The following is a 14,837-nucleotide window of genomic DNA, read 5'->3' as shown; positions in this document are numbered from 1 at the left end:
AAAAGGTGGATATCCATCCACCTTTTATATTTTTTCTTGATACTTGGATGGAAAGGATTTCTGAGCTTTTCAACAGTTATAAACAAACTCACCTCTAACTCATAGGCATCCTTGCCTTGGGTGAGAGGAGAGAGGGCCATTTCCATGCCACCTTCCCCAGTTAGCAATGTCCGTAGTCGGGTGATCTCTGCAGCCAGGCGGTTATTTAGCTCCTATGAGGAAACTACACACTATTATTCAAAATAAATAGAATTAATTACGCCAACAGACCACCACTTTATCATCCAATACAGGAAACCTTTACATCAATTTTTGCAGAACACAGGAATCTTTCACCTCAATGTGCATGCAGAGTTAATAAATGTGTATCATCACATCACTCCCACCCACCCCCCAAATACAGGAACTCTGAACATGGCGAACTGGGGAATTCTGGGAGTTGAAGTCCACCCATCTTAAAGTGATCGAAAAACACTGCTTTAGAGCAATTGTCTCAGACCACAAGAAAGTTTCACCTGATTGTGCGCGTTGAGTTCCTGGTTCTCCCGCTGGCATTGTCGGAGGGCCTGCCTCTCCGCCTCCAAAGCCTGGGCGAGGTGGGCGTTTTCCAAGCACTTCTGCGAATATTGTTCTGAAAGGACTTCCAGTTCCCGCTGGACTGACTGCAACTCCTCCCTGATGGCAGGACAAAGCAGAAAGAGGCTTTGACTCTGAAGGAACCAACTTTAATTAACTTGGCAGGTGAGGAAGAAGGTAAGGAAGGAGGAGAAGGCTGTAACTACATCCATCCAGTGACAGAAGAGGAGAACCTTCAAATGAGCAGGGGGTTGGACTAGAAGACCTCCAAGGTCCCTTCCAACTGTGCTATTCTACTCTATTCTATTTTTCCATTCCATTCTTTTTTCTTTTCTATAAATTTTGATTCCTCCCAGACCTTCCAAGGCCTGTCTCTGTCTCTCTCTCTCTGTCTCTCTCTCTCTCTCCCTCCCTCCCTCCTTCCTTCCTGCTTCCCTCTCCTCTTATTGTTCATTTAAGACTTTTAAAATCTCCCTTCCAAGAATGTACAAAGAGAGGAGAGCAAAAAAAAAAAAAAAAAGAAAAAGAAAGAAAGAAAGAAAGAAAGAAAGAAAGAAAGAAAGAAAGAAAGAAAGAAAAAGAAAAAAAACAAAAACCACAGTATTTATTAAATTCCACGAATTGATTAGTAGAGTTTTCTTCTCTCCTTGCTGGTTTGTGTTGCAAAATTAATTTTGGGCAATGGGGTGGGGGAAATCAAGTACAGAGAATGGATGAAGAGAGCAGAAAACTGGGACGGTCATACACATAGGACTTTTTTTTTCTGAGAAAAGCCTTAACTGACTTTCCCAAAAATTATCTGTAAAGTTTTAGAAACTGAGCATGGTCCAAATCAGACATGAGGAATTCATTTCTCCTAAAGCACAAATCTATAAATTCAGTTTAGGTCATTTTTTTGGGGGTGCATCTGTGAGAATAAATCTGTTTATTACCCTTCCGTGACATCCTCAAAATAAATTATGAGGGTATGTGTGTATGTATACACACACATATATTTGCAGAAAATATGTCCCCATTGCAGCCAAAGGCTTACGGAGCAGCTCATAAATAAAAAGAAAATGTACTACAAACAGAAGAATTTTGGAGTCTAGAAACAGAGAAGGAAAATGAGCCATTAGCAGCTTTTGTGGACAGCGATGCGCCCCATCTGGATAGCTTTAGAAGATGGGGGAAAGATGGCCTTTGTGTGTGTGTATGCTCAGATAATGATCATAGGTTGCGTACAAGTTTAGAGTATCCAAAATGCCAGCAATGCACAGCGGAATCCAACCAATGTAGATCCAGAAGCAAAGAACATTTGACGTGGACAACCAACCCCAGAAGATGCCAAGAAATCCTTACAAGTATTGTCTCTGCAGAGCTTCTATGTCTGAATTGATGCTGCTAATTTGGGAGCGCTGGGTTTTTTCCAACTCCCGTTCAAGTTCCTCCCGGTGAGCGTTCTTCATGGCTTCTATGGCTGGAAAGGAAAGGGATAATTACAGGCGGTCCTTGATTGACCACCAAAATTGAGCCTGGAATTGAGGCATCATTTGGCCAGATTGGATTTTAAGACATTTTTTGCAGCTGTCATTAAGTGAACCCCGTTGTGGTCAGCAAATGCCATGTTAAGTGAATCCATTTTTTCCCCAGTGGGCAGTTTTTAGCAGAAACTGGAAGTAAACGCTTGAAACCAGCAAAAAAAAAAAAAAAGATTGCAAATCATGGCCACATGAGCACAGAGTGTCTGTGTCTGTGTATCTGTCGTAACTGAAAACAGGTCATATGTAGCTCTGGGGAGGTTCATCATAACTTTGAACAGTGGTTAAGCAACCAGTTATAAGTTGAGGACTACCAACACACACCTGTAGGAAAAACACATCTCCGTGCTTTCTGCATTCTCTTCCCTTGGACCTACCGGAAATAGTGGCGGCCGTTTCCTCAGCCAGCAAACGGTCCTTCTCCTCTCTCAGCTTCTCCAATTCTCGCTGATGTTGCCTCTGCAAGTCCTCAATCTTCTTCTGGTGGGTCTCTTCCATGGCTGTAAACCCCCGTTCACACGTTGCCTTCAAGAAAATCAGAAAGAAGGTTGCACTGACATGTTGCCCATGTCCATTTAAAAACCCTCCAGTAACGATAGAGGCGGGTCTGGAGGAAGAAAGAGAAGTGTCTAACAGAAAAGACTCGAGTGACAGAACCATGTGGTGAAGGAAATATCAATTCCTAGCTAGGTTAGAACATCTAGCATTCTCCATCACCACCACGACCAATCTTTACTCTAGTGGAAGAAGCAGCCCCAAAGCTTTAATAAAGTATTATTTTAGAATCCCCTGAAAAGGTTCTAAAAGGATGTGGGCATTCAAACTTGGGGGGGGAAAAGACCGCTCTTGCAGGGACTAAAAATTCTAAGTCTAGTTTGCAAACTTGTTCATACCCAGGAATCCACCACAGCCCATTGTTCAGTCTGTGTGTGGTGTGAATAACAAAGAGCCTCACTTCCCTAAGGTTAAGCTGCCGTGCTGTTGTTATGAAAGGGAAAAAAAGACAAGTGTCCTGTTTAGGGTTTGCAATTATTGCAAACCAGAGGAGCGTCACCAGGTTCCACCTCTTTACACTCTAGTGAAATTACAAGAGTTTGCCAGGAGGAAATACTATGAGTTAACCTATATCTCAAATGAGAATCCTTATTATTGGAAAATCGGCTCTTTTCTTAATTTGATGGGAGGTGAATGGAGGTAGTTGGGGAGATTTTAAGCACATGCAATGATGCCAATCCAGTTAGTCATTTTTAGACATGGAGAGTAAATGGAGAGAAACAACAAGCACCCTGTTTCTCACTGTAGTAGTGGGGGGGGGGAAACGACGGGCCAGATTTTCTAGGGGCAGAAAACCCCACCACCACCACCACCACCACCAAGGACAGTCTGTGACCCTCAATTTGGAGGGTGTTATCTTAAATTGAAGCTTTCCTGGCACACTGCCCTCCAACTCTCTTAATCTTCAGAAGGTCACCTTTGATTAAGCTGGACTGCCCAGTGACTTGATCTTCATAATGTCAAGAAAATGAAGTCAGCGCTGAAAAAAAATGGCCAATTTGTTCCCTAAGGGTCAAGGAATTTGCCTAATCCCAAGAACTCATATTCTGGTTTAAATGCTCCAAGGCCTTAGGGAGGCTAAACTGATGCCATTTTAAAAAAATGAAATGCTTTGAGAAAGCTTCTATCACTCGCCTCTGGATTCTACCTGCAAGCCAGCTGGTTAATCAGCATGCTTGCTCTTAACAAGGGAGGGGGTCAGATTACATGGCCATGAGGAGCATTGACACACATGACATAGCAAGATAAGATGAACAAAGACCTTAAGGTTCTCAAAGTCCTTCTGATATTTCTCCCTCAAGGTGGGTGCATTCCCTTCCAGGTGCTTGTTCTCCAGCTCATCTCTCATGACGTTCATCTGGGATTCCAGTTCTTGAATCCGCTCCCTCAATCCGTGTAGGGCATTGGGATCATTTCGCAAGACCTGGATTCCATTGTTATGATGGTCTTCTCCCAGTGCTTCTGCACCAGAGGCAATCCTGGATGAGGTTTCAGGAGGCTTCTTCTGATACTTCTCCAGCGATTCTTCCAAGCACTTGATATTCTGGTTGTAGCGTTCCTGCAAGATCTGCAGTTCCTCATCATGGAGGACCTGGATTTCTTTCATCTTGACCTGGAACTTTTCCTCTAAGCTTTCCATTTGCTCCATATGGTATCTCTCCAGGTTCTGCTTGTCTTGTACAAGGGCCTCCAACTGATGGCCCCCCTCAATTCTTTCCCCCCGTAGGGTGTCCTCAGTCCTGTGGAGCTGCTCAACAACCTTCTGCATCTCTTCATCGTACCGGCTCTGAAGTTCTGCAATTTTTTGGCTCTGCTTACATTCTTCCTCTTCCAGGAGTCGTCGCTGGTTGTCCAGCTGCTCCACCTTGGCTCTGAGGTCTTCATTCTCTCTTTTGAGCACAGCAATCATCTCAGCAAATTCGTTCTGCTGTTTCTGCAGCATTACTTCATACTCTTCTCTGAGGATGGTGACTGCCCGTATGCGCTCCTGATATAAGACATCCATGTTTTGTAGAGACTCTTTGTACACCTTGGCTTCCTTTGCGTACTCTAGCCTTGCTCTGTAGGCCCCGTAACAAACCTGGGCCTGAATAATTGCATCCTGGACCAGTAGAGAAGAGTAGTGTTCAAGATCCCCCATGCACATCTCGTAAGGAGGACTGCGTGAGATTTTGAGGAGCTTGTGGCAATCTTTCAAAGCATTGTCAGGGGACACAGACAGAAGGGCAGCAGCAATTTCTTTCAGAATGTTGGCTTTGTCTTTGAGCTGCTGAGCCACATCATGCTGGACAGCAGCCAGAGCTTGACTGCTGAGATCCTGTACACTATGAGCTTCCAAAATGCGTTCCTGAAGGCTGACGTGCCAAGCTGGTTGGGCTGCTTCTGAAGTGCCTTCTTGGATCTCAAGAGCTTTGGAGATCTGGTGCATAATCCCATCAAATTCAGGAGATTTGTAGGCTTTAATGATTTCTTCCAACATGCACTTATGCTGCTGAAGAGCAGTTTTGGCATTGTGGAGGTCTTCTTCCATGGCTTTTAGCCTCTGATGGAAGGATTCTCTCATTTTCTGAGCCACAAAACCCAGTTCGGCTTTAACCAGTGCACTGTCTGTAACCGACTGGATGAGATACTGAGGAAAGTCCAAGGTCTCGCTCTTCTCTTCCTCCCTTTCTTCTTTGACCCTCAAGTGCTTCCTTAATTCTTCTACCTGACTCCAAAACTCATCTTCCAACAACAACTTCTTAGACAAGATATCAGCTAAAGCCACAGCAGTATGTAAAATATTTGAAGGCTCCAATAAGACTGTCTCCAGAGTGGCATGAATCTCTCTGAGAGTCACTGAGATTTTTGAAGAGGCATCTGACAAAGACTCTGCTATCTGATTGATCAAGCAAGCTTCAAAAGCCACCCTCCTGGAAAGCAACCTCAGCTGTTCTTGTACAGAAAATTCCAGCTGTTGCCTCCCTTGGAGAGAAGCATTGTTCTCATCCCAGCAGATGTCTTTAGTCTGCAAAGTTTGGACTGCAAGATGTTCTTCTGGTTGGTGCTCAGCTGAAGGAAGTGCCTTTTGTAACATCTGGATTGCATCCATTAAAGTACTTTCAATGCTGGACAGAGCATCCAAGAACATCTCTTCCTCTTTTTCTTTTTCAGAGGTGCCCACATGTTTTAGCTCTTCTCTGCACTGATTTAAACATATTAATGCTTGGCTAGTCTTTTCATGGAGTTTGCCCAGTTGATGGAGATGGTTCTTGTTCAGCTTGAATTTTTCTTGTTTCTCACATTCTACCTGTGACACCAACCCTCTAATCTGAGTCAAGCTGTCTTGAAGCTGTTCTCTAAGCTGAGCTTCAGTGCCAGACCACTGGTGGTGAAGGACCATAAGGGCATCTTGATTTTGGCCCTGCTGACTTTCAAGTTTCATGGTTACATCTTTGAGTTTTTCTTCAGTGATGTAAAGTTTGGTTTCCAAGGAGTGAATGACAGATAAGTAGGTCTCAGAATCACCCGAGGCTAGATAACAAAAAGCTGGTTCAGCAGTCATACTTTCTTCTGAAAGGGACCGCTCTTGGCTCGTGTCAGAGGAAGTGCTGCTGGCCCACATCTTCTCTGATCCATCAGGATGAATATATTTTTGGCACTGGATATTGGAGAAACGTATCCTTTGTCTTTTGGCTCCTGGTATTTCCGCATCAAGTTTCATCGAATCTTTCTGACCCATCTCTATTTCTGGAAGATCTACTGACTTTGATGGAGAAGAACATTCTTCAATGCTCAGCACAGTATGTCCACAGATTTGCCTCTGGCTGCTACTGGGTCCTTCATGACTATTATCAATAAGCACGCATCCCAGACCTGGAAGTCTTCCTTGCTTTGAGGAATTTTGTGCTGGATCTTCCACCTTGCCAATATCAGTTGCGTTTGTTGCAACCTTCAGCATAGAATTCCCTTCAGCTGATGTTTTCAAATCGTCTTCTTTGGCCGGGTGGTCTTCTTTTTCTTCTCGACTGCTACCTGCAGTAGTTAGTTTTAAAAGAGGCTCATGGAAGTCCTGATCTTTTTTCTCCACAAAGCATAAATGGGTTTCTCTTACTTGTCTCAACTCCTCCTCTTTCTCTTTCAAAATCTGCTGCAAATTATGGAACTGCTCCGACACCACCTCGTAGGAACTCTCCAGAGTGTGGTAGCTACTCTCCTCCAGCTGTAGCTTGGTTTGCAGTTTAGCCACCTCATTATCGGACTCTGCAACTTGGTTCATCAACTCTTGGAACCTGCATTTAATTTGATCCCTTTCCTCCTCAAGACTCTTGATATGTTCCACCAGCTTCTGGATGCTGGCTTCTTTCTTTTCTAGCTGGTCCTCCAGTTGATGGACTAGTTCACTGCTTTCAAACTTGGCAGTCAGCTTCTCCTTCAGCAGGATCTCCTTCTGTTGCTCATTATTCTGAAGCTGGTTCTCATATTCGCTGGCTTTATCTTCCGCTTCTTTGAGGCTCTGAATCAAGATTTGCTTCTCCCTTTCGCAGCTTTCTAGCAAAGACTCATAATTCTTCTGGAGCTTCTTCTCCATCAGCATTCGGGATTGTTCGCCGGCACTCAGCTGCAGGCTCAGGTCAGCAATGCGATCCTGGAGACGTTGAACTTCTTTCTGGTAGTCTCTTTGCAACGCCTGTTGCATCTCTAGATCTCTCAGCTCTTGGGTCTTCTCCAACAGGAGAGCCTCTGCCTTCTTCAGCTTCTGCTCACTGGCCTTCAGCTGGGAATTCAGAGTCGTTTCACTGTGTTGCCATTCCTCCATCTGCTCTTCAGTTTTCTTCTTCTCAGCCTTGAGGTCGCTCTTCAGCTTAGCCAAGGTCTGCTCCTTGATGGAAAGATCTGCAGCCGCGTTGCTGAGTCTGGCTTGCAAGCTCTGGATCTCTGCTTCGTGATGGCGGATGACATCCTTGGCTTCCCCATAGCTACGTTTAAGCGACTGGATCTGCTGGTTGATCAGCTCCTGGCGCTGGCATTGGCTTTCCAATTCGCTCTGGAGATCTTTGTTGACTTTATGGAGCCTCTCCCAGGCCCCTGAGGAAGAGGAGGAGGAGGAGGAGGCCACTTCAGTCTTTAAAAGAAAATTAATTGAATAGAAAATTAGTAGCATTCTTCGCCCCTGGTTCTGAGTGTCACATCTCTGGGTAGGTTTAGGCCATAGAATGTGTTGAATGGGTATGATCGCTCCCTTTCAGCTTCTTTCGGAATGATCTCCTTTTAATTTTTATTTTTGGTTTTTCAAAAACGACCAGAAACAACACACACCCCTCCCCCATTTTTTTTTTTTTTTTTGGTTTCCAGGAAAATAGGGAGAACATCTTCCAACGTAACAGACAGCATGGATGATAAAACATCACAACAGATTGTACACAAAAAATCCTGAAAGAAACAACTTGAATAAACAAAGAGAGGGGGGGCAAAAAGATGGACACCAGGAAAAATAATGGCGTAAGACAAGTAGAGGAAAGATTGGAGAAAGAATGAAAACTGGAGGGGTGGAAGGGATGACCAACGGTACACTCGGAAACAGCGAGCAACTTCGCAAAGACCCATCTGACAAATCTCATTTTGGGAGTTCAAAGCTGAGCTAGAAATGAGTACCAGAATCAGACCCTCCCTTGGAATGTCTCCTTGATCCAGTTGCCCCCCCCCACTCTACTGGTGTTTTGAAGGATCTTGAAGAGTTGAATCTTCACCCAGATCGTTGGCAAGGGTGACTGAATCCCCTTTTTTGATTGTTGATTGTGTAGGCTTGGTTTTGTTCCTGTCTGGTTTGCTGTCCTTCATTGCTGTTTATTAGGACACCGTTTTATTCATTTGGATGTTGTTACTTGTGAACCACCCCAAGCTATTGGGAGTTGGGTGGTATGCAAATTTTAATTAATAATATTAAATACCTATTTTGTTCTGGGTTTTTGTTACTGTCAAGGTTCTCTCAAACTTTCAAGACTGGGTAAAGCTCTAAGCTTCGCTATCCAGGAGTGGCTGAGTTGTGTTCCTGGTATCCAGATTTAAATCTAGCATCTTTCGCAAGCAAATAATAATGCCAAGCTTCACCTAATAAAGTCCTAGAAGAACCATGAAACCCACAAAATCCACACACAGTCCCTTCCCCATTCCTTCAGTGTAACTGGCAACAACTGACACCCTCCCCAGCTCCCCTATTCTTTTTGGGGGGGGAAGAACATTTATGCTTTATGTTCCTAGCAAAAACAAGGTGAGAATGAAGTTTTAATGTTGAAGTTCTAGGTCTACCTAGGCTTTATTCTGCCTGCACGTCAAGAGAAGTAGGGTGGAATGACAGAGGTAAGATGAAAACATAAACAAAAGGTCCAAAGAAGGAATCCTCAAAGAGATGCAAAAGAAAACCATGACTCATGCAGACAGAAGAATGAACAGAGATTCGTGCAATGGTTGGGAAAGAAGGCCACGTGATATGGAGAAGACACAGACAGAAGAAGCACAGCGTTCAGCCTAATCACCAGCCCTGCCTCGCTGTCCTGGGATGGCTGGAAGGGACAGCCCACAGATGTGACACTCAGATACATGCTTTCACAGCAGAACAATTCCCCCATGCACAATGCCCTGTCCCCAAGGAAGATTAGTAGAGTCATCCTCCACACCTTCACCCCGAAAGAAGCTAGTTTTCTGGAGAGAAGCAGGAAAAACCAGTCATGCGCCATTGTTGTTAAAAATGAAGAGTGCAGTCAGGCTTGAGGCAAGAGATACACAAGAAAAGTTGTATTGTGAGAGATTCCAGAATATGCGTGCAACCTGGCTCTAGACAGGTCCTGAAGACTCAATGTGAGGAAAACTTGCAATGTGGACACCACGAATCGGGAAAGAAAGCAGGCTAAAAATGTTGTCTTGTGGGTCAAAAAGCTCACAACAAGCTTCAGATTTGAGCTTTGCCTTCAGGATTGCCTAGCAAGATTTCTTTTTTTAAAAAAAAGAGTAGGGAAAAAGGAAAAATATACAGCCAATATCACTAGTTTGTCAGCCACACAATTTAGCTTTTGACTGATGACTTTGGTCTACCTTCTAAAAACTTTATTATTTTGAACAAAGGGATTGTGGTCCAAAGGCCATAATCATAAACTACTCCAAGTTAATAGGATTAGGACTGTTCTGAGCTAGAATACACAACAGTCCATTTCTGGGGTTGTCCTGCTAAGAGAATTTTCAACTTTCAGTTGTATCAGGATGAAAAAAAATGCAAAAGAGTTAGAAATATATATTATCTGACCGAGTGGCCCATAAATATGAGCCAGACCCAATTGAAAAAGCAATTTGGAATTTTCGGGGAAAAACTTTTTCTTTCTGAGCATCTAAACTGGGGTTTTCTTATCTTGTGACTTTTTCTTCAACCTCAGTAGGAATTGCTTTCTCTGTGCCGTTTTATTATCCTCATCAGAATGGTACAGGTAGTCTCAACTTATGGCCACAATGGAGCCCAAAATCTCTGTTGCTAAAGTGAGACAATTGTTAAGTGAATTTTACCCCATTTTATGACCTTTCTTCCCACATTTGTTACGTGAATCCCTACAGTTGTTTTGTTAGTAACACAGTTGTTAAGCGAATCGGGCTTCCCCGTTGACTTTGCTTATCAGAAGGTTGCAAAAGGGGATCACCTGATTTGGGAAAACTCATAAATATGAGACAATTGCCAAGCGTTTGAATTTTGATTACATGACCCTAGGGATGCTGCAACAGTCGGAAGTGTGCAAAATGGTCATAAATCACTTTTCCCAGTTCTGTTGTAACTTTGAACCGTCGCTAAATGAACTGTTGTGAGTTGAGGATTACTTGTATTTCATCTCACAGCAGCTTTCGGATGCTGTGGCAAAACGAACCCATGTTATCCCTCAGTGTGTAACTCAGGACCCTGGCACAACCTGCTCATAATATACTGTAATGAAAGAGGCGGGTTTATGAAGGGAGCCCCAAAATTCATTGACCCCGTCATGCATCGCCCTCTGCAAATGAAGGTTTGGCTAGTGATATCTATCAATCTAGGCCCACTTGCAAGCATCCCGGACTGAAGCCCCACAAAGCCCAACTGAGTTCCAGAGACCGAGCTTCTGGTCTCCTCCCTCCTACCTGCAGGACGTAACCTTCTCGAGCACTTTGTTCGCGTCCCAGAGCTACTTTGAGCTGGTCTTGTAGGGCACGGTTCTGTTCCAAGAGCTCTGAAGCTGCCTTTTGACTCTGTTCCAGCTGGAAGTGCAACATGGAAGGCGTTAAACAAGGATGGGGAGGGACCCAAAGAGCCCACATCTAGATCATGGTTTGAGTGTGTATTTTCAATAAGGAAAACCACTTGGTTGAAGAGCTGCCTGCCCCAAGAGCTTCCAACTTGAACAAAAGTGGACAAGTTCAAAAAGGGAAGAAGAAAAATGGGAAATGGGGGTGTTCTTGGTCTCTTTACAACTGCCCATGAGAAGTGACTTTGCTACTAGGGTTTCCAGTGGTCCTTCCTTCCTTCCTTCCTTCCTTCCTTCCTTCCTTCCTTCCTTCCTTCCTTCCTTCCTTCCTTCCTTCCTTCCTTCCTCCCTCCCTCCCCTCCCCTTCCCTTCCTCTCTCTGTTCCCCCCCCCACATTACCTCCTTTTCCAGCAGCACAGTCAGCTGCTGCTTATGGAGCGCCTCTCCATTCTCCTCTGGGTGAGGAAGATGTAGCGGGGCAATGGGGACCTGCTTCTCCTCCCGCAGAGGAGTGGTCTCCACCTGATGCCACCTCTGCTCAATCTCCACATGGACGCTTTGGGGCTTGGCCTCCGAAGTGGCAGGCAACCCTGAAACCCTATCCACCTCCATCCTGGAGAAGTCTTCTGGGCTTCCTCCATCAGTAGCATCCAGGTGTTCAAAGCGCTTCCTTCGCTCCTCTCTTCGGCGGGCCCGTTCTCGCTCCAGTTCCCCGGGGTCTGTCTCTGAGGGGCCGGGCTCCTTGGGAAACGGAGTGGAAGTGTCCTTCAGAGTCTCAGCCAAATTGGCTCGCTCCTGAGCCAGGACTTGCTGGATGGGGCGGAACTCAGCCCAGTCAAAGGTTTTGGAGCGACCTTCTCGTCGCCGTTCCCTGGCTCGACTGCGCTTGTATTCGGGGTCAATCTCGGCTTGCTCTGTCTCCTGCTTCTCACTTGGCTTGGGACAAGCCTCGAAGGAGGTTCCATTTTTGCTCTTCTCCTCTGGCAAAGAGCTGGTAAGAAACGATTCAAGAAGAAAGGAAAGCAGAAGCAAATTAGACATGGACCCAACTTTTCATCCTTATGTTCTTCTCCGATTACTCCAGGAAGACACCACCGGAGGCCAAAACTATTGGAGGTGTAGAATTTGTGTAGAAACAGAGTTATTCTGACATCATATACAAGAATCTGTCTATCCTTTGGTTTAAGAACAGGGTTGACAATGCAAAGATCTGGCTGATTACCTTCCTACTGACACAGAACTGGAAGCTTTTCCTGTCCTTATAATACAATTAATTGTTCATGACTTTTGGTGTACAGTTTCCATTCTTCTTCCAATTCTGCAAGAGGTAAACTTTTGACATTCAACCAGATCAAGCCCTGGTCACACCCATTCACTTGCATCAAAATCGGCTTAAGGCAATTATCTGATGTTTGGAGCCAGAATAAAAAGTTTTAAAGTAATAATGTTGAACTCAGAACAGACATAAAACAGAGATTTATCTTCAAATGAACATTACAGTCCAAGCAGATCACAAAAGCTAAAACAGCCTAAAATATCCTGATCAAAGGGATATTAAGTGTTTAGTAACCTGCTTCTGCTTTTTGTGATGGACACCTTATTTTAGGTTGTGTTGACCTCTCTCCTTTTTTACTTTCCCTGCTCTTTGCAAATGTTCCTTAACTGTTTTCTCCTTCACTTTTCCTGAAAAGAGCGAGATTTATGCTCATAACAAAGCTATTGTGAGCTTCAGCAGCATCATTATTCACCAGCATTACAATGAAGTCATTCATTAAATGCTTTTTTTTTTTTTTTGCTGAGCAGGTCAAGAAGAGGGCAGTTTACCCCAAGAAGACCTTGTTTGAGACCCAGGAAAGAATTTTCCGTTTCCATTACACCCCACAGAAGGAGGCAAGGTCCTCTCCGTCTAGCTGACTTCAGTTGATAATAACAGAAGCATGACTTGAAGCATTCTAGGCAATAAAATTGAGGACCCCTCAGAATATATCTAGGAAAATGGGACCCTGTTAAGATATTTAATTTAATAGCAGGCGCAGTGAAAAGTTGGACAATGAGTACAGCTAAATGGTTGAAGACAGCTGGCCACTGCCTGAGGCAATCTAAGCTGTGATTGTAAAGGGAAAGTTTCCTTGTTTCCCACCTTTTTCCTCTGTGTGGTCTGCAATTTACCTCAGGATGTTCCTCTTGTGTTGATTTACCTGACGATGCTCCTGCTTGCCTGATTATCTTATGTGCTGTAAATATATTTATTTATATAAAGCTACAAGTTCACGTCAGCATCTCTGACTCCATTTGGATACTGGCTGCGCAACTCCCTGGCAGATTCCCATTCTGTATTGTTTACAACATGCCCCATTCTTGGGCATCCATTTTCAACCAGGAAATCTCCATTGCACCAAGAACAACCTTCAAGGACAAACTAGATATATTATCCTACAGAGATACACAAGACCTAGATTCCTCTCATGCTGTTCCTTTCCTCTCCAAAAAGCTTTTGTTGTATGCATCAAATGGCTTTTTGTGTGTGTGCATTTCTTCCCAGGCTTCCATTTAGCAGTGAAAGGGAAGAGGGGTGGCTACAGTATGGCTTCTTCTCCAAGACAAGAACCAGCACAGGGCCTAACACAAGCTGGTGCTCACACAAGGGAAGCTGCGGTGCTCACTGCCAAGGTGGACGTCAAAACGGAAGGGGAGAGAGACAGACAGGCAGAGACAGGCAAGGAAAAGGTTTTGGAAGATGCTGGAAATGGGGGCTTGTCACACAACGGAACACATGCCAGCCTCCAGCGTGCACAATTACAGGGCAGACTTAAAATTAAAACAACATAATAATTTAACTCTAGGGCTGCATTCCCCTAACTTAGCCATAGACCGTTTTTATTATCCCTACTAGTTGGAAACATGAGTGAGTTAGAAAAATACGTTGCTTTCTTTTCAGGATGAGCCCAGAGTCTGGCTATCTCTTGTAGCTTCTGAAGGTTGTGGAAACACCACTCCCTCTTTTTATGAGATGTTGGCAACTGCAGCCTAACTCATATCAAAATTGCTTTTGGTCTACAGCCAGTAGTTGCGATCAAATGCAACTTTCCTTCACAACAAAGAATTCCAGGTTGATTTTAATCATTAATAGAGTAGAAAAATATGGGAAGAGACCACAAAGTTGGTGGAGGATGTCGGAATGACCCATTACTCATTGGGGTGGACTAGCGTAGGTTCTCCATGTCACCTTTTCAAGGCATGGTCTCAATGGATTATATTCTAGAATGGCTCTCTATTTATTTTCAGCACCCAAGGATATCTCACCTCTGCAAAAACTCAAATTACTGTAGATCATTTTATACTTAGGACAGTGTTTCTCAACTTTAACAATTTTAAGGCATGTGGATTTCAACTCCCAGAATTCCACAGCCAGCAATGCTGGCTGTGGAATTCTGGAAGTTGAAGTCCACATGCCTTAAAATTGTCAAGGTTGAGAAACACTGACTTAGGATGTAAAGAAAAGTCTAGTATCACTATCAAGCAGAAGATCACTAGAAGACCGCTGACTACTCTTCTGGAGCCTACCTTTTCCCCACATTCAGTCTTCCTCACCTGCCCAACAATGACTCAATCTAAGTCCGATGACAGGAACTATCCAACTTCTACAAAACACTGGCTCTACCTTCACTCAGACTGATGATATTCCATACTTGGGCAATGAAATGTCTCCAAGTAGACAACCAAGCTCAGAGAGCACCAAGGACTCCAGAGTTCAACCCTGAACTCATAGATTCTCTCCTGGTGATACTTTATTTTCACATGTCCCCTGAAGTAATTTCAGAGACATCTACTCATGGGACTTGAGTATCTGATTTAAAGAACTAGTGGTATGCCTAGAGGTCCCTCTACTTATGAACCCAACTTTGTGGTTCAGAGGCACAAAGAAGCATTTGCTTACTACTCTGGTTGG

The 14,837-nt window shown here is 44.1% G+C and overlaps 1 protein-coding gene across 7 annotated transcripts in view; it reads right to left on the bottom strand.

Moving 5' to 3' along the window:
- Nucleotides 1-14,837, bottom strand: part of LOC120319312 (myosin phosphatase Rho interacting protein) — a 65,975-nt gene that overhangs the window by 8,698 nt on the left and 42,440 nt on the right. For 5 of the 7 annotated variants that reach the window (XM_039368057.1, XM_039368055.1, XM_039368054.1 and 2 more), the window contains exons 14-20: nt 11,288-11,879; nt 10,785-10,901; nt 3,913-7,755; nt 2,474-2,621; nt 1,918-2,035; nt 516-675; nt 93-212 (exon numbers count right to left, since the gene is read on the bottom strand). In XM_039368057.1, the coding sequence (XP_039223991.1) occupies nt 93-212; nt 516-675; nt 1,918-2,035; nt 2,474-2,621; nt 3,913-7,755; nt 10,785-10,901; nt 11,288-11,879 (5,098 nt within the window). The remainder of the gene's footprint in view (nt 1-92; nt 213-515; nt 676-1,917; nt 2,036-2,473; nt 2,622-3,912; nt 7,756-10,784; nt 10,902-11,287; nt 11,880-14,837) is intronic. The other 2 variants (XM_039368061.1, XM_039368059.1) reach the window with 1 other exon arrangement.

The sequence above is a fragment of the Crotalus tigris genome, unplaced genomic scaffold (assembly GCF_016545835.1).
Source record: "Crotalus tigris isolate CLP2741 ecotype Arizona unplaced genomic scaffold, ASM1654583v1 scf7180000020608.1315917, whole genome shotgun sequence".
Lineage (NCBI taxonomy): Eukaryota > Metazoa > Chordata > Lepidosauria > Squamata > Viperidae > Crotalus > Crotalus tigris.
This window is presented reverse-complemented; position numbering and strand designations above follow the sequence as displayed.